The sequence below is a fragment of the Fusarium oxysporum genome, chromosome IX, assembly GCF_013085055.1.
Source record: "Fusarium oxysporum Fo47 chromosome IX, complete sequence".
Classification (NCBI taxonomy): Eukaryota; Fungi; Ascomycota; class Sordariomycetes; order Hypocreales; family Nectriaceae; genus Fusarium; species Fusarium oxysporum.
Genome location: NC_072848.1, coordinates 1,699,506 through 1,721,967, shown reverse-complemented (window position 1 = coordinate 1,721,967; position 22,462 = coordinate 1,699,506). Strand labels below are relative to the sequence as shown.

Sequence of the window (22,462 nt, the reverse complement as noted above, 5' to 3'; positions counted from 1 at the left end):
CTACTAACAGATGGTTCTCATGTATCATTGGCACGGCTGGACCTGCCCAGCTCCTGGGGTTTCTAGTGGGAATATGGAGAAGGCGTGCTTAGTGGAATCTAATGCTAACGTTGATTGGTATTTTGTGGTGATGGACTGTCAGAGTTGTCATGAGGGGTAACAACCATGTTGAGAAGCCGGGGGAGCATGATAAAAGGAAGAAAATTTTGTATTCATGTTGGATGTGCTTCATGAGCTAATAGGTGTTTCAAACAAATTCATTCACAGCATGTCAGATAATCAAGACTCAAGGAGCTTCTGACTAACAAATTATAAAGATATGGTATAATCATGATAAAGGTTGGGGACCCTTTTGAGCACGGCGGACGACTCATGATGGTCTCCCCTCAATGTAAACAATCCAACTTTTCAACCAGAAAGAATTCTGAGCCATCATAAGTATCACTTGCTATAACCCGTGTCGCTTCCATGGCTTCATACCACGAAACGTCCGGATAACTGCAAATACCATATTAGTTGGTAGATTGGAAACTTGGTCAATGGTAATGATCCAATACTTGTTCATGAGAAGCTATTTTTTAGTTTTAGTCTTAAACGGGGTTAACAGTTGCCAAGATGAGGTAGATACTGCGCAGCATGGGCGATCTGTTGTTGGCAACTAGACGTACCTTATACACTTGTTTGAGACCACCGTAAAGTCATGATTGTGGTTTCGATTACATTTTGCGACTAAGAACGAGACACCAAAAAGGCAAACAAAAACAAGACAAGCCAATAAAAAAAGACACGTAGAAGCAAAAGAGATAGCCTTACAACAGCCTCTTGGGATCCAACATCCTATGTCTCCTTCTCCTTCTCCTTTTCCTTCTTCTGCTTCTCCTCCGCCTCTTTCTTCTCCTTCTTCTGTATGAACCACTGCTTTACAAAGTCCCAAGTAATCCCAGCTTCCTCCAAACATGAGCTCCAATTGTTCATTGTTTCCTGTATCAGGTCCGAGCCTTTTGCCGCTTTCTTGTCGGGATTGAAGTTGAAATTCTTGACCAGACTCGATTCTGGCAATACACAATTCTCATTCCAAATGAACTTACGGTGCCGACCCTTCCCAAATTCCATACGAAACCCGAGCTCGCGGCCAAATGTACTATCAACATCGTTCAATTTAACCGCTGGGAGTTCTTCTGTAGTCTTTTTTCCATGGGCGTTGGTGAATGTTTGTCTCCGCATCGTGAGTGACTTCAGTGTCTCCCATGCATGCTTGTTGATTTCTCTCTTGGGTAGTCCGTCTGGTGCCATCTTAGGATCCAGAACAGGTTCGGTACGGCGTACCTGCTTTTTAGGCGGAGGCCTATATTTGGTCTTAGGACGTACACGGGGCGGCCGAGCATTGAATGTTTCCTGGGGTGCATTCGTGGGCTGAGTTTGAGGCTCTGGCTCTGGCTCGGCGTTCGTTCGTGAAGATTCTCCAGGTTTTTGACGGCCAATTTGGCTAATCAACATGGGTAAAACTTCAAATCCCACGTCCTCCACCTCTACATCGTCGCGCGCCTCCATCTCTTCTCGCACTTGCTTCCCCGTCGTTCGTATAGGCGCCTTTCCCTTATTGTCCTTCTTGCCGACCCTGTATGGGTCGGACGGTTTCAGTGGCGGTGCCTTATCTTTATTGCGCTTCTTCTGATATCCCAGCTTCTTCTTCTGCTCTTGCCGATGTTTCGTCATAACTTCCTTGAGGGCTAACCATATCTCCGATGTGATTTTTCTGTCCCCCTCAGAGGTCTTCTGTATGCGGTTGGATCCTTGAGCGTCGAGATCGAGAGGAAGTTCATTGTCGGCAAAGGGGAATTGCTCCCTGGTGATTCCCATGCATTTCGTCAGACGCTCGAGTGCCCGTCCATCTGCTGGGAATACTTTCCCTCTGCCAAGACGTGGACTGACACCCATGCCCCAGGTTTTGTACCGATATACAAGCTTATCGGCTTTTTCATTCAATGGATAGATAAGCCCCCGGAGAAGAGAGGCACCAAAGCGCTGGATGTCGCCCTTCGCCTTTCCAAAGCTCATCTCTTTTTCTTTGACATCAAATCCTTGCAGTTCGTCGAGAAAGCGGAATATTCGATGCGTCCGTTTAGCAGGGACGTGTTGGTCTTGAAAATCACAGTTATCGAGCGCAAGAAGGTCATATGATGAAAATTCCTGGAGCATCCTCGAGACCGTTTCGCGAACATCTTCCTCGGACTCTTTCGTCCAGTCGTTAAATTTGCGGAACATGCCTGGTATAAGTTCCAGATGCTCTGCAACATCGGCGAGCAAATCCAAACCGTCGATTGTTTGGCTGATCAGATTGGAGAACTTGTCTTCTGGCTCAACATCACTGTTGTGGGCTTCGATATGCCTCTTTACTTTATCCGTAGTCTTCCGGATGCCGACATACATAGAGGAATGCTTATTCGAAATGAAGTTCTCAATAAGCTCAGCCACGATACGATGTTTTTCCCCTCGGCCACTGTGCAAAGCCTCTTCTTGGAAGTCAAGTATAATGTCTTCACTGTCATAGTACTCTCTGATCAACCAGTCCTGCCTGTACTCTGGCCTTCTAGTGGTAAGGTAGGTGTTGCGCATGGGCTCAGACGCGGCATGAATTGCTTCTTTACGGAATTCGAAGATGAAGAAAGCCGCGGCGTGCCGGATCAACTCCTGAAGTTGACGGTATTTCGCTGTATAGGTATAAAGTTCTTCAGAAACATGAGGCCTAGGTGCAGCTGTCCTCCTGCAGTATCCGAATTCTTCCATCTTGGGTGGTTCTTTGAGTGTCTCCCGTTCGAAGGTTTCAAAATCTTCCAAGGCATTTGTAACGGCATCCCAAATGAAGAACTCGAAAAAGGCTCTTCTAAGTACACTTCTCATGCAACTTCGATATAGTACTTTACGCAAAATTGCGTCATGGTAGCTCTGAGAGTACTCATTCGGCAGATAGGTTGAGTCTTCGACAATATTAGTCCAATGATGATCCTTTTGTTCCACGATGTATTTGACTAGATAGGCAGGGTCGTCAAAAAGATTCTTGATGTGGTCTTCAGCCGCTGCACTTTTTTCCTTGAGCTTGGTGCGATACCTCTGTAGGTTGACCCCAGTGCAATTTGGCTCATATTGTCGAATCGATGCGATGTCTTGCATTGTTTCGGTTCCTTTCTTTTCTTTCAGCATCTTGATCTTTTGTCCTGCTGAAATCTCAATTTCCAGAATCTCCTTTTTGTTGAGTCTGCTAGTATGGCCGGTGATCAGCTCATGCTTTGCCAGATCTAGCATCTGTTTGCAGAAAGTAGCCAAGAAAAGGTATGTAATTGCTTGGGACTGTAGTATAAGCCATGCTTCCATGCTACCGAAAATCCGTCCGGCGGATTGCAAGTCCTCAAACCTGTCTTCATCCATCTCGGGTGAGTGCTTGGACAAGATTTTGGGTTCATACCAAGCTCTTTGGTATCGATTTTCGTACTCATGGTCTTTTACCGGGACAAACATGACATAAAACGAAGGATCGCAAGCGCCTGACAAAATGTGGGACTGCTTTCCTAGGTGCATGCTATTGTTATCTTGGAAAGCAAACTCAATGGGGTGAAGTCGGGCCCGATAGTGGATGAACATGAGCATATTGAGCGGGATAGAAAGATCCTCCTTGTTGATGTGCGAGACCAAGAAATGAGCTCTTTGCTTTCGCAGTGCATCTTCTACTTCGAAGTTACACCCGGCTTGTTCAGAGGCGTCTGCTGCAGGGTCTGGACTGGGTTTCCTCAAATTTCGGAACTTGACATCGTCCATGATAGCATCTTCCATAGCCTCCCTGTCGTCGTGATAGTTGGCTGTACTGCGATAGATTGGGTACTGTCTCTTTTCCTCGAGCATCCTCGGTACACCGTTGTTTTTCCAGTGGACGTTGACTCTGACGTTGCGGAGATATTCATGGGCAAACTCGTCGAGATCACTTGAATGGTTGGGGTTGATATGGCCTTCAGGATCTAGGCTGAAATCACTCTCCATGTGCACGGGTCTTGACTCTGAACGACTTTTGGTGTATTGGGCATTGAATGCGTTTCTGGTCTCTTCCCAGCTGTTCTCTAGGCAGTCTTGAATGCATAGAATCTTCCCATTTTGGTCTCTGATTTTTCCATCAGTGAGGTTTATGATGATCTCCTGGATCTCTCGCTCTTTGCCGACTACGAGTTCAATGAATCTCGACCATTCCGATTGAACGACCTGGTTGACATGCCTAAATTCTTCCAAAAGCTCTTCGGTAGGCCTTCCCGGGTCAACTGGTGGCCACACAGAGTTTCTTCCATAACCATGAAATGCACAAAGGGCGCGGGCACTTCTCAGAGATTGGCTGTGCATTGCTTCCTTCGCACGAAGATGCTCATCCCTAGCAAAGTTTTCGAGATCCGAATCCAGGGTCGATCCATGAGTTGGATCGCCTAGCTTGTAGTTTTTCCCGAGCCACTTGACATGGTAGTTCGAGTATTCGTATTCTGTGGGTTCCTGGCACTCGTCGGTCATTGTGATATGCAAAGCTCCCTTGTTGAGAGCTGGTTCATGGACCAACTGTTGCCTTGGGAAGGGAATTGACTCATTTAAAGAGCTAATGAATAGTGAAAGACTTCTCGAGATCGTCTTCAGACTTTCCACAGACGAAAAAGCTCAGGAAGAGTTCCCAAAGAATAATATCGGTAGTCTCGAGTAGTCGCAGCATCTCTCCCAAGTACCTTTATCAGACTTATAAGCTGCCTGATTGATATGGACATCCGAAGAGTGTGATCGGATGCCTTAGCCCACAATAGATAGACCTCGGAGGGACAAAGAAAACAAAACCATCTGGGCACTTACACCTCTGGATAGCTCAGATTATCCAGTACCGTGTGTGAGTGTCCATTCTACTCACTAATTTAACGCCATGTTTGTGTCCAGATCCATCTGCCAGACCCTCGCAATGGCGCTCCCGGAGTTTCTTGAGGGCACTCCTTTGTCTTTTCAATCCACTCCATAGGCCGCATTGGATGCACGGGCAATTGGAGTTTCGAAACCCGGATACCATGAGGATCACTGGTATCTGTCGTTTTCTTTGTTTCGAGTCCGAGTGGCTGGCCCAGTGTTGGTCGATCGAACAAACTTATTGAGCTATAATGGTATGGGAGCACAAGTCAAGGCATCTCAATTACCTAACATCAATATTAAAGGCGCTTATTGACCACATGTTGTCTTCTGTTTAGCATGGCTGCTGAACAATGCGACCACTATTTCGGGACGACCAAGATCGTAATACAAGTCCACAATCCACATTGAGGTGTGAGAGACCTTGTTCTAAAGCAGACAAAGCCAGTGCACATTCAGGGGCGATTCAGGAGGGGCACAGGTGATAGCTTCCTTATCTCTCAGTGAAGCATAACCCCCCAGAACCGCAAGGGTGAGAAATCGTGAATATCTCATCTATGAGGGCGATCAGAAAGCATTCATGGAAAATTGAGTCTGCCTCCATTTGTACTCTTCGATGATAAAATGAACGGGGAACGGTGAGTTAAATTGCAAGGAAGGAAGATGTGATCATTCCTCACTTGCGTCCCTCATCATTTCAGCATCTTCGAGCTTAGTCATCAGATGAACGCGATCGTTCTTTCGAGCCAAATGCACCAACTTTCATCCTCAGGTACCGATCTTGCAAGGATTTCTCCGCCATGAGGTAAATGTGGTGACATTGGAAGGCTGTGACTTGAAGAACTACGTAAAAAAGCTCATGGTTCAATTCTCCTCATTCTTTGTCAGTTTCTTTCAACAAAAGTGCTCCCACAAGACGCGTCTGACCTTGCGATACACTTTCTAGACCCCTCATTCAAGCCAGAACAATAGCAGCAAGCCAACAATCGTTCCAGACACTCAAAGCAGAAAGGCATCAAGCACTGAGAAAATACTGCACTGGTCGCAAAGATGGCGCGCCTGAGTGCTCAAGGCGTTGCGTCTGCAGAGGTTCAGCAATCTCCGACGCAGTCGCTCAATACCACCTCTGAAACCACCAACGATGAAGCGGTTCCGCCCTTCTTCAACACGACTTTCTCAACTCATCGTGTTTCCCCCATGCACATTGGGAAATCACGTCTCACCAGTCAACGGCTCCAAGTTATCGCCAGCCGCCTTCGTGATACCCTTGTCGGTGATGTAGTTCGTGGCATTCAACTCAGTTTGGAGGCAGCAGATACATCTTTCGGCCAAGTTGGTGCTCTCAAGGGTGTCCGAATCGAATGGTTTCATGCCAGTACGTTTTTGGGTGAGGACGCTGCTGATTTCGACCTCGAAGCTCCACGCGGCGATCAGAGTGACCTTCCAGACGACCAGAAACAAGGGCTCTGGATAAGCATAGAGCATGAGAATGCTGCTTATGCTGCGATTCTTCTACCTGGACTATCAGACTCTTCAGAGTCGCGGCAAACCGGTGATAAAAGCAGGTTCCTCTATCTGCCATTATTGTTAATGCGCATGCCTCAGCAACTCAAGACCGTTGTGGCAAATTGGCTCGCTGCTTCTTTCGACTGTCGCGTCAGTCGGATAACGATGGGAACCAAGACTATTCTCGGAGTATGGGAAAGCTGGATCGTAAACGAAGGGCTCAACGACCGAGGTATTGACTTTACCATAACACTTGCATTCAACGTGTCGCTTCAGACCAGCGAGGACCCAACAGCTATCGACAAAGCCCAAACTCAAGAGGAAACCAAGCCTAACCCCGGGCTTCGATCTGTTGATATCACCATATCTGCACAAGACCTTCGCCGATTTGTGCGCGCTAGTGAGAAGAGTCATATCCCGGTTGATGCTTCTTGGCAAGGAGACGCCCGTGAACGCCGTAGACTTGCTGGTGGGAACACAGACGATGGCTGGGCTTGGCGTACAAAGGGTCCTTCTGAAGCATCCCCCTTCACCGAAGCCTTGGGGCTCTATCTACATCACCATCTTGCACTGGATCTTTTTCATCCCGGCGTACATGTTACCCAGATCTCCTGCGCTGGGTTCGTGCTCGGCCAGAGTCGCCTAAAGATCATAATACCTGGTGAGATCAGCCAGAGCCTCTCCCGCGCTGCGTGGTCCTTTATGGCGCAACTTGGACAAAGGGTTCAGGGCGAGCAGCTGCCGCAGGTATTTGCCAATCAACCTGGAGTTTGAGCCAACGCATTAGCTCAGTTTACCGACATCCACCTGGCAACCCCGGTTCGTAAATGCTGGTGCGCCAGGAACCAGATTTTAGTGCTGGGCCGTTCGGTGCATTTCTTTGTTCAAAATGGTTCTTGACGCAATGTTTTCTTGCCCATCATGACCAGACTGGTGGGCAATCCTAAGACTTCAGCAATCACGAACCAAATGATGCGAATGGCAATGGAAGGGCGAATGGTCCAATGGTTTGCTTTCACACGCCATCTCTCGTTTCACGGAGTAACATCTGACGAAATACCATCGGCCCTTTTGACAGTAATGATGATACAATTCCTGTCCAAGAGCGGAGAATTCAACTCAGATCGCCCAATACTAGCACCCAGCGTTCTTTTCGGGAACACCTTCTTTCTCAAGTATCCTTGACAGGCGGCAGCTTCACTGCCTGCCACTGCGACAAACATTGCTTTTGGGATGCTGAGACTGACCGCGGAATCCCATTCTCGTCTGCACCATTGTCCAGAAAGAAATCACTGGAGCTGAATCAAGCATAATCAAAGCCTGCGACTTTTTTAGTTAATAAGTCTATATCTTTTCATCCTGCAGCATGTAATTCGAGGTGTCATATTCTGTCAGCCTCAAGCGTCACATATGCAGGAAAAGCTGTTTGCTGGTTTGCAGTTTAATTTCGCAAAAGCGCCTCTTGGATGTGGTGCAAACTGTAATCTGTGCTGTCTAATCGGGCACCAGTACCTTGGCATCATTTAACCAAGGCAACAAGCCAGACAAACAAGGCTGTATCGTGAAATGTGGTGGAGGTGACAACAAAGAGGGGTCTAGTTTTGGTGATTATCTTGCACATTATGGAACTCGTGCATTTGAAGCTGGAGATACGACAAACAAGAGGGATATTGCTTCGATGTCCTTTTTTGGTCTTTGAGATGGAAGGTTTCCGGTCATCTTCATCGCGATCGGGAGGAGCAATGCCGTGGCATGCGACAACGGCTGATGGTGTATCAGAAGTTCAGATGCGCACTACGGAATCGCTGACTCAATGGCCAAGGGCTACAGCAGCAAGCAAAGCTGGAGCCAAGCTTTCATATAAGGCTCGGGATAAATGTCAACAAAACCGATGCCAGGAAGCCACATGCAAGTGCCATGCTCATTGACAACAGAAGAAATAAAAGTGTTTGCCATCGCCAAGCATCGTTGAGCCTCCATATCAAAGCTTATGGTGGCACCACAGGATGCTATTCATAGTTTTACGAAGACCATAGCGCAGTTATTTGCGTCGTTACTTAACCCTGATACAATGGATCCAGTATCTTGGCCAAGTCTTTGCCATTCTTCTCAGGAGCCAAAGTAAGCAAAGAAATAGTTGTCACCACGCTTTTGCTCATAACCTACAATCTTCTGTGTGTGTATGATGACCTAGTGGCACAAGTTGCGCAAGGGTTGGTGACTGAGCTGAACACCTTTGTCTCTAAATGCGGCACCGACGGCTCAAGAAGATCCTATATTTGGCACTGGAAGTGAAAATCACAGAGATAACTTAAGCCAACATTGCCTCTGGTAATGACTGCAACGAAATTTCATGACAGCCTAGTAATGTTTCACTGCATCAAGCCCTTGGTCGGACAAGCCCCAGAACTTGCCGCTGCCAAAGTTGCCACAAGTCTTGACAGCTTGCTTTGAAACACGAATGTGGTCTGGTGCTTGGGGTTCGCCACGGTATGCTGAGCTGGCCTGTCCCAGCTGGGGGAATAGCACAGATGTCGTCCGGACTCCGTCCAGTTATACCCATGCTGCCCACAATCTCTTGGAGTGCATTCCCGTGCGGGCTGTGCGTTGAAAGTAGAAAGAGGCTACTTACGTGAGCTGGTGCTGTCACTCAACGGCAATAAGCGAGAGTTCCATGTTTTCTGAAATCCGGGGGCTTTACTGATCCCTTACTCTTACCTTTGCCCTCAGTCATCCTGCTTCGTCTTATTCAGAGGCTGCCAGAGCTCGCCTTTGGACCCTACCATAACAAACATTGCACTTCATTAACGTCATTGCCGAGGCCGAATCCTCGATTTCAAGACTTGATGTCAGAAGCTCGTACGCATTGGGGTCTCTCGTGCCCTAACGGAGGCAGTTTCTACATCTGTGAAGATGACGATACCCAGTTTATAGGTTGTTGTGTCAATGATCCCTGTGGCAGGAATAACGGAACCTGTCCTGATGGTGATTTGCGTGCGACGACCTTCAACTCTGATAAATACTCTCAACTTCCTCAGCAGGACTGTGACAACTCTCAAGGTGTCGACAACTGGTACTCATGTGCCCATACCGACCCGCCTTTCCTAGGATGCTGCAGCCAGAACGCTTGTAGCTCAGGCTGCCCAAGGTCAAGGCTTGCGCCAGCTAAGCTATCAGAAGTTGAGAATAGCAGACTCAACTTTCTTCACCCTAGTCAAAGCGAAAGCTCTACTGCCTCGAGTGTGTCCACGACAGCCTCTACGACAGCTTCGAGCACCTCAACAGTTGATGCAAATGAGAGCGATGGTTTGGGAACTGGAGCTGCTGCCGGCATCGCCGTGGGTGCATCAGTTGGAGGTCTAACTGTCCTCATCCTCGTGGCCTGGCTATTCTGGTGGAAGCCCCGACAGAAGAACAAGCATCCACGAGAACACAATGCCAGTTACAGTGTGCCTCCAGCTGCACCAACACTGACGGCGAATCCATTCTCACCTCCAAGTGGTCCTATTCATCCGAGCACATTCATCGCCCAATCTCCCATAAGTGGCTATCAACGTAAGTAAATTCGTTCAGAAGGAGGCTGAGCACTAACAAAACGCAGAGTCATTCACTTCGTCTCCCACGGTTATGAACCCATACAATGGCGGTCTATCTTCTATTGAACAGTTCCGAAAGTATTTTCCGAACATCTCTCCATCTGAACGACCGCAATCCTTCACAAACTTTCCGGAGCACAGTGCCCAACATGCACACAGCCCCAACTTTCTTCCTCCGTACCAGCAACAGTACAATCACAATCACAATCACAACCAACAGCAGATGGGTGTCGCTTCAGAGATGGTTGGCAGTACGACACTTCCGCAAGAAATGAGCACTGGTGCATAATATCGCATCGACCGTCACTCGAGCATTGGTCCAGAGACAGAGTTGAGCCTCGCCAGGCCGTAAATGAGTTGAACAAAGAACCTGGCATACAGTGAATATTGAGGACTTCCCAAAACATACGGTTGGATTTGACCCAGATCCTCAGTAGTATCGTTCTACAAACAATAAGAACTGCGGGCAACTGTGCGCAGTGTCATAAATTCCTTTGGGCGAGTATGTAGAGCAAGAGCTTCATATATCTTGGTGTTCGCTACCAGAGAAGAAGGGGCAGGGCATAATTTGTGTTTGTACCTAGAACAAACGGATACGGCATACTTATCACGAGCATGTTTTATTGCAAAACATTTAGTCACCGACTGTATCTTCGATATGCCAAGCAGAACCTGGGGGTTGCAAACGGCAGACTTTGCAACATGTCACAGGAAACCCGTTTGTTTGCGTGTGACGAAGCTGTATGTCACAAGTTGGAAGATTACGACATTCTTTCTCTCCGAAATTTGTGCAGCAACTGCCAGGATAACTGTCGAAAGTGGCGTTCTGAATGTATTTGATGGCTTCAAAAAGTGCAAAATCCGTTGCTTTTTGTATCTGTATCACAAGATGCTCGTTGAAGTGATCGAGATGGTGGATCAGCCAGGGGTGCAGTCCAAAATAACACGACCATCTTCAGCCCAAATCTTGGTTGTAGTAGCTCAGATTAATTTCGAGCCTCACCCTGGTTTCATTCGCAACAAGCTATGTCATCCCGCCCCTCATGCTGGACAAATCCAGCCACACAGAATGCATCGCTCGACACACCTGGAAGGTGAACCAAGTATGTGGGACATAGAGATGTCCTTGATTCAGTCCAAGCATGACATAACAGCCTTAACAATATTCATGCTGTAACGTCATGGCATGTCATGCCGAGAAATAGGTAGGTGTTTAGAAGATGAGAATAGGTATATAAAGAGGAAGTCAATACAAGACATGTTCGAAAAGACGAAGACTACTACAAATTACAATCAATCAATCAATCAATCGATCGATATCAATATCAATATCACCAAAATGAATTCCGCCGGAGACCGATCCGTCATCTCGAATGACATGCAGGAGCTTCGCGAGGGCGGCGAAGAGATCTCCCACAAGATCCAGGGCCACAAGGCGAACCTTTCCAACCCCAGTATGATCCGTCTTTACATGAGCGTCGTCTCCAGTCACTAACAGTGATCGATAGACACCAGCCAGGCCAGCAAGGAGAACAGCAAGAAGGAGATCGAGGCGCTGGGAGGAGACGCGAACCACTACGGCAACGAGTCTGATCCTCGAAGCAAGAGCGCGGCGGACAACTTGGAGGGAAGCCGAGTTGGGTAATTAAATTAATTAATGGTATAATATGATATCCAAATGGAATAATAATTGAGTTTTTCAACTTTCATATATTCGTATATTCGCTCGCGTAACTGAATGATTCGTTTTATTGCTACTGCCTCGATTGGTTCAGTTCAGTGAGCCAATCGTCATCAAGAGACTGCCCCGGCTTCGAAATCAGTCCCGGATCCGATTCGGATCCGAAATATTCAGCGTCGATCTTGCGGAGCTTGAAGCGCAGCATCTTGTTGTTTATTTGCAAAAGGAAGCTTATTTGCGTCTCTAAATTGTTTATTGACACTGGCCTAGCAGGCTAGCTGGGCAATGCGTATCACGGGAGGTGGGATGAAACAAACGTCTGCTTACTATGCCCCGGGAAATGAAGGTAATACGGTACTGCACAGGTACCTACACCAGTCGGCATCTCCTTTCCACAAGTCACTCTCAACAAAGTAACGCTGATAACGTCGCCAGACGCGCGGGTGCCCATGTTTCATTACAGAATGAAACGTGTACTTGCAGTATTGGGCATAGCAGGTCGGCAAAGCGGATGATCGGCACAGAAGCGTTGAGGTCTAACGAGTTCTGTCGATGCCATCAGAGAAAAAATGTATTAGCCTGTGAATATTGGCTGCTGACGGTCTGTCTTATTGCCATGCTCTTCATGGCGGAATATTTTAGCCAATATAACTAAAATATCCCACATTAAATAATAATGACAGATTTGAGTAAAGTCCAGCCAATAGTCACCATAGTCTATGTCACCCGCCAAAGCAAAATTGAGACGGGTCTTGGCGTCGAACAGCCACTTCCTGGGCAGTGACAGACTCTGCATCGTATCTCCGTGCCAAAGCCGGCGGATCTCAAAGGATTGGTTGGCAGAGTGTCGATCTGCAAGAGAGGACCGAGGAAGAACAATTTGGAGTCGTTAAAAAATACTGCAATGAGTTACAAGGATCTACCCGCGCGCGGTATTTGTAGCTCGGCAACAGAGCCAAGAGTTGCTAGAAGCTGTCACTGTCAATGGAACATCCATGGCCATGGTCAGATCGGGCTGCCGGCAATATACTCGCTGTAAGGTAGTTCTTCCTCAAGAGGTCAAGTGTGGTTTTTCTCTTGCGTGGCTGATCATATTTGAATCCATATGATTTCTTTCGTGCCAGCCAAGAGCAGGATGGATACACAAGGTACCATTCATACATAAGAGCCCATCTCAATTAGCGACATTCATCATATTTTCCGTTGCCACTGTCCCTTTTTTTGCTTGTCTAATAATATTTATTGGTTCCGGCCCTTTTTAATTTTTTGCACTTAGTAGCATAGCAAGGCGAGAGAGGCCCGCAAGACCAGGATCATCTCTGAGACTACCTACGGAATACCCATCATTCTTCGTTCATTCACTCATTTATCCGTCAAAACACTCTCTTTTCTTCTTCTTGTTTTTTTTCCTTCTCTGGAGGCGGCTGCACTATTGATTCAAGTTATTCTGCGATATTCTACTCAACAGATGAAGGTTGTGGTTACAGGGGCGACCGGGATGGTCGGCAATGAGATCGTCAAACACTGTCTCGCGGACGCGCGCATCACAAAGGTCGTTATTCTCACTCGAAAAGCCGTGTCGATGGATATCGAGAGTCACCCAAAGGCGGATGTTATCATGATTCAGGATTTCGCAAGGTATTCCGATGAAGTTTTACGGCGACTTGAAGGGTCTTCGGCGTGTTTATGGTAAGAAGACAATCTCTTTCGATCTCTGAAGATCAGTCTTCATACTGCTCAAACATGAGAGGCTGATCATTCGCACAGGGCCATTGGAGCACGGCCAGATCGTCTCAACCACGACAAGGCACTTCTTCACCACGTCAACGTGGAACTACCGCTCACGGCAGCAAAAACATTGAGCGAGCGCATAGCACCAAAGACACCAGCAGGCAACAGGTTCAACTTTGTCTTGTGCAGCAACAGGACCAACTCAAAGGCATCTTCACTGCTCTCGCTCGGGGACCCAAGAAAACCAAAGTCCGAGGCGGAGAAGGGTCTATGCGAGATTGCAGACGCCAGCCCTGAAACATTTAGCGCTTGGATCTTGAGACCCAGCGCCATCGTCACCCCAGACGCGCCCAAGAAGAGAAGACTTGTAGGCGGTCGCTCGGCTCACGGCGTTGAAGTTACGCAGATGGCCAAGGCTTTTGTCAAGGTGGCCTGCGAGGGCTATAAGGATCGTATCATTGATAACGATGCGCTGCTGAAAATGTGAGAAACTCCCGCGGGAAGAAGTGGGTGACGTAGTGAACGATGGAGCTGGACTATGTGCGTGTGTGCGTGTTTGTGAAGCCGAGCTGAGCTTGACTGGGGAAGAATTTGTGGACTTGGCGGAGCATCTGGGACCGTCGAACGATATGCCAAGCCTTTTGGGTGGTGATATCCATTTGGGTGTTGATGCTGGCACATCAAGTTCATGTCTTTGTTGTTGTGATGTGTTGGCTTTCGATTCATTGTACCATTACTAACCGGGTCACGATATTAATGATGTATATAGCATTCAAGCCGGCGGAGATTGATAAGATATTTGTGTAATTGACAACATCCATCAAAGACAGCAATTCTCCCCAAGATCCTTTGACTCGTGATAGCTTTCGGGTATTAAACTCTAGGAGATTGGGTACGGTCCAACCAATCGAGTCTTCTGACTCGTGCATGTCTGCGATTGGAAGTGGTATCGTGTAAATGCAGCGATGTTACCGTTTCAGCCAATGCAAGATGTCGGGGTCAGGACGCTGAGACCAAGCCTTTACTTGAACTCTGATTCTCAAACATGAACGAGAACCGTATAACAATATCAAAGCATCAATTCAAACTACGTATAATGCTTACAATGAATGCGATATGACAGTCAGATACGAAATGCAGCTCTTGTCATGTTGCAGCCACGGCTGTTGGTAACAAGACTGCAACAATCTCCAACTTGACTGAGGAATCTGAAGCCAATACCGAGGAAGACGCAGAAATCTGCAGTAGGTGTCTTCCCATCGTATGGAAGGGGTGGCATGTGCCTGTCTGTCAGTGAGTGTCGCTACGCTTTCGGCCAAGGCGACTGTATTGGTTGGACAGAGTGACATAGAACTTGACGTTCATCTCTCACATCACAGGTCAGATTTGGTTATCAGAGAATGTTTCTTTGATTCGTATCCTGGCAGCTACGCCTCAGGAGGCATGGCTTGTGAGTTGAATATCCCTGTTCTATTGATAGCCAGCTGTTATAACCTTCTCTGACATGCCGTATTGGTTACTCTATGCAGTTCGATCCGAACTCATGCGATCATAGTGACGAGTCCATCTGGAAGATAATGCCTGAGAAGTTGTTGCCCCTTGGGCCTGCTTCAGGTCCGGAAGTGGGAAAGACTCCAGTCTATGTCATGAATCAGCTCCCTTCTCTGTGTTTCGGTGTCTACATCCTTTGTACTTCAGCATTACCCCAGTACAAGTGTAGATTAGCCTGTAGGCACGCGAAAAGAGGGCTTTGCTTTCTAATTGAGTCATATCTCGCGATATGAGGGTTTGTGAAAACAATAGCCGTACCGATATAGAGAGGTAGTGCAGGTCCAAAAAGGAGGAAGAGTCTGTGAGACTGAGAGGCAAGGCCAGCTATTGATCAACTTTGTTTCAATGCAGAATGAAACCACAAATATCGTCTTCGATGGTATCTTCTTAAACAAAGTGAAACGAATCCGTAAGTTGATAAATTACATCTTCCATATGACAGGTAACGAGTGCCATGCTTAAGGGGACTGCTAATATACCAACACTTCTGCATAACCGACAATCCACCGAGCAGACACATTCAAGATACAATCTCTCATGTTACGGGGCAGTTAGCTATACCGCCATCAAAAATCTAGAACTCTTTCCGTTGCATCAGCTGGCCAAGCCACCTACTTGCAGTCTTTCCACGCGGCTACGATGACACCTCTCTGCCCCCACGTCGAATCAGAAAGCGTCAGCCAGAGGCAAACAAATAACTTCCAATGGAATCAACTACGAGCTGCCGCCTCTGTAGTCTCTTACTATGTAGTTTACACTTTCTTTTGCGGTCTATTTTACATCTAGCATCGGATGCCCAGACCTAGATCACCAAATCTTTTTTGCAGAGAAATCAGAGACTAGCATTTTATACAGTTCACTCAATCTTCATAACTAAACTCTCTCTTTCACCTGTAATCCCGTAACTAGGTGTGTTCTCATCGCAATCTTTCAGTATTTCTGCCACATGGTGTTATCTCAAAAGTAAAAACATGCCACCGCAGCACTCAGTAACTTTATATAAGTGCATCCCGAATTTACACACAAATTAAATACAAATCAACTGTGCTCCGAATACTGTTACTCTTCTTCACACCAACTTCAAATCACAACTTCTTCTCGAGAACTTCCTACTCCAGCTCACCAATTCGCTTCAAACCACACATTCATCCTTCGCTACCTACAAGACATCGCAACACAACACGTACCTTGTCTACCTTACCCAAAATGGATTTCAGCAATGGAGTTCTCTCTATGTGCCTTTTGACCTTCAGCACGACCGTGTGTGTCCTTGGTCTCATTCTAGGCGTTGTCTTCGTCCTCATCCACCGACAAAGGGAGGAGCAGCTTCTAGACGATATTTACCATACCGTATGTTCCGCCATTGAAGCATCAGATGACGCTGAGAACTGTAACTGCGTGAATGGCGAGCAAAGACAAGGACCAAGAAATTATCGGGTTCCAAACTATTCTTCGATCGGCTCGTATAAGAAAAGAGCAACAGCAGCGCAACCCGCCACAGCAGCAGCAACAAGAACAACAACATCACCAACGGAGGCGCCTATCAACGCATGGTGGTAACACGGGTTCAGAATTGATGGCGGAAGGGGGTGGATTGCAGAGTATAAAAGGAGAGTTTGGGAGAGTTCATAAAAGTGACTTGTAAGAGGACATATCAATCGAGGAGGAACTTGGTTGAAAAAGGGCTTGGGTGGTCGTGTGCAAGAAAGAAACTCTGTATACAGATATGACGATTATAAGACCATTTATACTTTGTCTCCCTTCACAAATATAAACAAGAGGCGGTCATGACTAGGTACGGATCAGACAACACTTTTACTTCATCATGATCAAACTGTCCAATTTAAGTGGCTTAATAAGCAAAATGAGTCCTCGAAACTACCAAACGCCCCTTGCCGCCTACAATTCTGAAAACATCATTTCAAACCAGTACGTGACTATCTCGGCGACATATTTAATACTACATCTGACCAATAGAGCAGCACAATGTCGAATACCGAAGGAGAACTTCAACAAGATGAATCGGTACCCTGGGGCATCATCGTCTTCTGCATCTTTTTCTGTCTCTTTTTCCTACTGACGATCCTTCGTTGGACCGATCTCCAGCTCAGCATTTTCCGTGGTTTCATCAACAGCGGCCGATGGCGAGCATACTTTGGAATGGAAGTACCCAGACGACATGGCCAGAGTAACTTCAAAAATGTCGAATTTGGGGAAGACGCTCCGTTGGTGGAGAAGGTGGTGAAAAAGGTTCGGTTCTACGACGATACAACTACTGTTGAAGACATTGAGGGAGTGGAAGCAAAGAGCAATGGAGTCGACTGTGCTAACCAAAATTAAACAAAGCGCGAATGAGGCTTAGTACTGTGGTCTTCATTAAGTACATTCTCTACCTATGTTTCAATATCTCCGGCTCTTCTTCATATCCGTTCATGCCTGGTGCGTAAACATCAGCTCAATTACTGCCTTTGAGTATCTCCATAGGCTTCGCAAAACTCAATTCCTTCATCAAGTCATTCCAAGCCGTTTCTTGAAGTGCCTTTCCTGCCGGCTCGTACATAATCTGGGGGTATCTGTCAAATACAATTAGAAACTTGTCGTCGCTGTCCGCTTCAAAGTACTTACGGCTTAACCTTGCCCTCGCCAACAAAGCTGCCGTGGCTTTCTTTGCCCTTCACGGCAACGGCATCAACATAGGATCTTGCGCCAGTAGAAACTGTTCTTCCAACAATAGGCTTGGCAATACTCATCCAAAACTGCTCAATCTTGCTCCTCTTACCATCTGTTCCAAATTCTGTTCCCCTGCACGCGCCGGGATTGGGGAAGTTGACAATGACTTCGTCGGGCGAGACGTACTCGGAGAGTTTTCCGACAAACATGATAAGAAGAAGCTTGGATATCTGGTAGGCACCATTGCTGGACCAGCTGGAAGGGTCGTCAACTGCATCCCAGATGGAATCGCTCGTTCCAGTCCAATGAGCCCAGTATGACATGTCAGAGCCAACGAGAGCGAGATGTGCAGGCTCAGAAGTTCCACGCTTCTTCTTCAGGACGGGTAAAAGAAGGATAGCTAGGAGTGCAGTCGAAAGGTAGTTGATCTGGCATGTCATTTCATGCTTGGATTCGTCTGATCGCTCGAACTGAGGCCTGCTCAATCCAGCGTTCAGGATGGCAATATCGAGTTGAGACAAGCTCTCACACCACTTGACAAAGCTTTGGATGGATTTGTACGAAGCCATGTCAACTATCGACACCTCAATCTTTGCTTTTGGGAACTCGTTTCGTAGTTTCTGTGCTGCACTGTCGCCTCTCGCTTGGTTCCGCACAGCAATGATCAAGTGTGAAAGATCGAGAGCAAGAAGTTGGCGAGCACATTCAAAGCCCAATCCAACGTTTGAGCCCGTGATGAGAGCTGTTTTTCCGGATAGAGTGACGCCTTTGGGGGTCTTGGGAACTCCTTCAATGAATTGGCGGGATAGGAATGCAAGAGGACTAGCCTCCCAGGCGGCGTTATGTTGGAGCTGAGCAGACATTGTGATTATTGTGAAATTAGATGAAGAGGAACACTGATGGTCTATTTTTTGCAATCTAACTATCCTCACTGCTTTCTTATATATCTATAGCCTCCGGTCGAGGTACGGACGAATTTACGGACGAAGCTCGATTGACAGTGATCGTCTGTGTTAGTTTTACAGCTATCTTGTTCGGCCGTGCGGAGGCCGAGACGGACGAATTGATGCAGTTCTTACCAATTCTTGGAAGTGTAATTGTCATTGATTAAAAGGGTCCATATATCTGAGATCAAGAGATTACGATGTGCTCGACGGTCATTTCATCAGTTGAACAGATCTTTTGCTTAATTACTGTGTATGCCGCTGAGGGTGGTTCATTGAGCCTTCATGCGGGAATATGGCCTCTCGGACAAAATAGTCTACGGACTAAGACATCAAAGCAGCACGATAGAACTATGGCGATTTTGAAGATGAAAAAGAAAAGGGCAGTAAAACGTGACTGAATCCAAAAACACTAGTCTTGGAAGTCCATGTTCGTCAATTACACATCAATGATATTCCGTTGCGATTCATGGTGCTCTTTAGACGTGAAGATTACCACACAACTATTCGTGATTAAAGCCCGGTATGATAGACGGCAATCAACTTACTAGCACCTATACATTTTGAGGCCACAGAAACAACAAAGAAAAGTACATCAATTGATGGCCTGACTCGTTCGATTGTGGGTTTCTATTGTATACCTGAATGTGTTGGTTCAGGTGAGAAAACATAGGGTAACCCTGTCTCATATGTAACTTCACAAGAATAACCCCAGCAAATCACATCTCTAGCTTCATTTGCCTAATCTGTCCCTCGCGTCAATCATTACTGGGCTCGTTAAAATGCAGTGACACAGTAAACGAGAGCCTTACCAATATGGATCTTAACTAGGCGGACTAATATCCCAATCTGCAAGATCTCGCTCTAATAGAAGCAAAAACAACAGCCGATGCTCCAAAGGTTATAAATATGCTTAATGCTAGTAAATTCTTCCGTTCTAGACCAGATCGACCCGTCTTGGCGGGGAATAATTGCACCCCTTGGAGGGAACCCAAGCCGTCAGCTTGCAACTCTGTAAGGAGAACTTTTGGTTCCGAGTAAATTGGACGAGGATCGCTGCATACAAGCAAAAAATGGGCTGTTGAATAAAACCACTCTCGCCCCAAGTTTTAAGGGGAATATTTAGACATTTAAACATAAAGATAAACTATCGCGATTGAATTGATCGGCCTTTTCCCCACGCTCGCTACTTCATTTCGGTCGCAGATTCAACGACATGGGTTCCCTTCGATTTCTCCTTTTCGCATCGATCGCCACTCTAGTTTCCTGTCGCGATGTCCCCGATAACATCAAGGTTTTCAAACAGAGCATCATAAAACAAGGCTCTTGCAATGATACTCTCGCAGAAGGATTCCACAGCGCCGACGGCGACGACGGCTGTAAGCCTTCCAAGATCCGCGTTGCAACCGCGACTAATCAGTAGCAGCATACGTCTACTGCGGCGATCATCTCAAAGATTACAATGTGATATATCTACAGGGCACCAAAGGCAAGCTCGTCAACATGGACATCGACTGCGATGGAGTCCAGGGCAGTTCTGCAGATGATGGACGCTGTGGCTCATCAGGCGACACACAATCTGTCACGTCTTTTCAAGACCAGCTCAAGTCGTATGGCACGGATCAGAAGGACCTAGATGCCAATATCCATCCTTACGTGGTGTTCGGAAACGTGGGTACGAAGAAGAACTGGCCAACTTTTGATGCGCAAAAGCACGGCATCAAGCCATTGAGTGTGATGGCTGTTGTATGCGGCGACAAAATGGTAAAACATTGCTTTTTCTTGAATGCCGAACTATTGTTGACTTTGTTAGTTTTACGGCATCTGGGGCGACGAGAATGGCGATGATGGTGATGAAGCAATGGTCGGAGAGGCCTCCATCTCCCTTGCAACGGCTTGCTTCGGCGATGACATGAACGGCGACAATGGCCACGATGAAGATGATGTATTGTATATCGCCTTCCCTGGTAGCGACGCTGTGCCAGGAGAAGACGGTGCCGACTGGGACGCGAAAAACTTCAAAGACTTCGAAGAGAGTCTCGGTGGTGTTGGAGATAAGTTGGTCGCTCGAATCGAGGACACCGATAGTGGTGCCTCTTGCTTGTGGCCTGGTACATGGGGAATGGTAAGATATTAACCTTTTGTGTCATTTCAAGTTGTACTGACGTTATGGTAGGGTCTACTCGTCGCCTCGGCTATGGCTGCCATGGTGGTTTGAACACGAGGGGGTGCATGTATAGTGGGCTTCGACGGCTCATGATTCTGGAGATGTTTTGTACCACGTACATAATGTTTTTTATATGAACTGTTAATATTGGGAATTGGGTTGCATATAGAAGAAACCATCATAGACATAGAATACCTAATTGTACACTTTTGATTCCTTCTGCTTCACGCATAGCACTCGCTATGGTATACAATCGTCACACGTCATCACTGAAGGAACATAATAGCTTGGAAACCGCACAAAACAGTAGACGATAGTATTAGACAAGGATATCTTCGTTCAACGAGTGTTTTATCTAAAATTGGATATAATAAGTGAGAAAGGAAAGCTTGTCGCAAGCGCTATGATCTACATATCTAAAGTGTTGAAATCGAACGCAACTCATACCACCAAGGCGATTCCTAACAATGAAGTGAAAATAATAACCCAATTACCACCAGACTCTAATCCAGCACCAGCATTCGTTGAGTCTTGCTTCGCACCCATGGCAATCGGCCGCGTCGCCTCGACCCGAACGTTATCCGCCGCTTTGTCCTGGTCAGGAGTGTAAGTAAGTGGCTTAAACCCGCATGTCTGCATGATAATATCCAGGTCTGTTTCGTTAGCAGCTGATTAATGAGTTTGAGCATAGAGACTCACTGTTTTGCTTGTGTCCATCAACGACGATGCAGTCTTGACATAGCGCTGCGATCTTGGCCACATCAAAGCTCTTATTGTTGCATACACATTCCCTCTCCGGATCATCCTCTGGAACTAATGACTGCGTCTGCAAACTAGCTCCCCAACTCGTCATGCTCGCTGTACCAGAATCACCCTGAAGAGTCTTGGTAGGTTGAGTTACCGCCGAGCTGACAAACGATGAACTCATCGAGGTACGTCTCATCGTCATTGTCTGCTCCTCCGCACTGGTGTCGTCCGCAACCCATTTCATTGACGCCGGCGTAGACTTGGTAGTCGACGTTGACGTTGACGATGCCGTGCTCTCTTGAGGCTCAAACTGTGGAGGAAATGACGTCGGTGCAGCTCTGATGATAGAAAAGCTTCTCTTGTGCGGTCCATCATCCTCGAGCGGTTCCACGGCCAACTTTGGAACCCACTCGGGGTTTGGCTGTCGCTTCGCGAGGCGATGGTGGTGAACATCACATTTTGCTGTCAACTCGACGATTGGGCCACAGATCGTCACGCACATGAGTGGAATGTCGTCCGGCGGCAAGACGTCTGCCATGGCGACGGCGACGAGGCCTGTAATTGCGGCCTGTCTGGCCCATGACAATCTCATCTCGACGAATAGCTGCCTCGATTGTGTCCAAGGTACGTACGTGATGGCAAGTCGACGATGGTGGCCCGTACGTTTAGGCCTCGAAGACAAGACAGGATGAGCCGCCTGCAGCAATTGAATAATAAGCGAAAGAATATAGAGGCACAGCCCCGGGATAACACAAAAGTGATACCAATATGGTTAAAGAGCGTATGGTAGCGAGACGAAGATGTCACCCGTTCAACAGGAAGACAAAGACGACAAATGTCTCGAGACGAGAAGCACGCACGAGGAGGCGAACCACGGCGACGGTACTCCTCGATGCATGGTGAAACGCGTACCCAAAGGAGAGTAGTAGTCTGTATCAAGTGCAGGGCACGA

The 22,462-nt window shown here is 47.1% G+C and overlaps 10 protein-coding genes across 10 annotated transcripts; 7 read left to right on the top strand and 3 right to left on the bottom strand.

The window, feature by feature from the left end:
* Positions 1-809: 809 nt before the first annotated feature.
* FOBCDRAFT_322941 (uncharacterized protein) lies at positions 810-4,809 on the bottom strand. The gene has a single exon (XM_031190067.3). The coding sequence runs from the start codon at positions 4,543-4,545 to the stop codon at positions 838-840; it is 3,708 nt and encodes a 1,235-aa protein (XP_031034052.2). The 5' UTR covers positions 4,546-4,809; the 3' UTR covers positions 810-837.
* A 1,158-nt stretch (positions 4,810-5,967) lies between these two features.
* Positions 5,968-7,197, top strand: FOBCDRAFT_298451 (kinetochore complex Sim4 subunit Fta1-domain-containing protein; the record flags this gene model as incomplete). The annotated part of the gene is made up of 1 exon (XM_031190066.2): positions 5,968-7,197. The coding sequence occupies one exon, from the start codon at positions 5,968-5,970 to the stop codon at positions 7,195-7,197; it is 1,230 nt and encodes a 409-aa protein (XP_031034051.2).
* Positions 7,198-9,269: 2,072 nt separating this feature from the next.
* Positions 9,270-10,691, top strand: FOBCDRAFT_322939 (uncharacterized protein; the record flags this gene model as incomplete). Its single annotated transcript, XM_031190064.3, has 2 exons — positions 9,270-9,978; positions 10,025-10,691. The coding sequence occupies 2 exons, from the start codon at positions 9,270-9,272 to the stop codon at positions 10,306-10,308; spliced, it is 993 nt and encodes a 330-aa protein (XP_031034049.2). The 3' UTR covers positions 10,309-10,691.
* A 387-nt stretch (positions 10,692-11,078) lies between these two features.
* On the top strand, positions 11,079-11,670 carry FOBCDRAFT_231355 (uncharacterized protein). The gene is made up of 2 exons (XM_031190063.3): positions 11,079-11,473; positions 11,528-11,670. The coding sequence occupies exons 1-2, from the start codon at positions 11,206-11,208 to the stop codon at positions 11,662-11,664; spliced, it is 405 nt and encodes a 134-aa protein (XP_031034048.2). The 5' UTR covers positions 11,079-11,205; the 3' UTR covers positions 11,665-11,670.
* A 1,395-nt stretch (positions 11,671-13,065) lies between these two features.
* FOBCDRAFT_52434 (uncharacterized protein) lies at positions 13,066-14,036 on the top strand. The gene is made up of 2 exons (XM_031190062.3): positions 13,066-13,389; positions 13,468-14,036. Exons 1-2 carry the CDS (start codon positions 13,169-13,171, stop codon positions 13,916-13,918), a joined length of 672 nt encoding a protein of 223 aa, XP_031034047.1. The 5' UTR covers positions 13,066-13,168; the 3' UTR covers positions 13,919-14,036.
* Positions 14,037-16,188: 2,152 nt separating this feature from the next.
* FOBCDRAFT_279236 (uncharacterized protein) lies at positions 16,189-16,542 on the top strand (the record flags this gene model as incomplete). The annotated part of the gene is made up of 1 exon (XM_031190061.2): positions 16,189-16,542. One exon carries the CDS (start codon positions 16,189-16,191, stop codon positions 16,540-16,542), a length of 354 nt encoding a protein of 117 aa, XP_031034046.2.
* A 376-nt stretch (positions 16,543-16,918) lies between these two features.
* On the top strand, positions 16,919-17,485 carry FOBCDRAFT_231352 (uncharacterized protein). Its single transcript, XM_031190060.3, has one exon. It carries the CDS (start codon positions 16,969-16,971, stop codon positions 17,320-17,322), a length of 354 nt encoding a protein of 117 aa, XP_031034045.3. The 5' UTR covers positions 16,919-16,968; the 3' UTR covers positions 17,323-17,485.
* Positions 17,438-18,515, bottom strand: FOBCDRAFT_206354 (uncharacterized protein; the record flags this gene model as incomplete). Its single annotated transcript, XM_031190059.2, has 2 exons — positions 17,438-17,555; positions 17,608-18,515. 2 exons carry the CDS (start codon positions 18,513-18,515, stop codon positions 17,438-17,440), a joined length of 1,026 nt encoding a protein of 341 aa, XP_031034044.1.
* A 1,117-nt stretch (positions 18,516-19,632) lies between these two features.
* Positions 19,633-20,968, top strand: FOBCDRAFT_231350 (fungal chitosanase of glycosyl hydrolase group 75-domain-containing protein). Its single transcript, XM_059609859.1, has 4 exons — positions 19,633-19,975; positions 20,023-20,360; positions 20,410-20,721; positions 20,773-20,968. Exons 1-4 carry the CDS (start codon positions 19,813-19,815, stop codon positions 20,812-20,814), a joined length of 855 nt encoding a protein of 284 aa, XP_059465815.1. The 5' UTR covers positions 19,633-19,812; the 3' UTR covers positions 20,815-20,968.
* A 236-nt stretch (positions 20,969-21,204) lies between these two features.
* On the bottom strand, positions 21,205-22,048 carry FOBCDRAFT_279232 (uncharacterized protein; the record flags this gene model as incomplete). Its single annotated transcript, XM_031190057.2, has 2 exons — positions 21,205-21,416; positions 21,463-22,048. The coding sequence occupies 2 exons, from the start codon at positions 22,046-22,048 to the stop codon at positions 21,205-21,207; spliced, it is 798 nt and encodes a 265-aa protein (XP_031034042.2).
* Between the last annotated feature and the right edge of the window lie 414 nt (positions 22,049-22,462).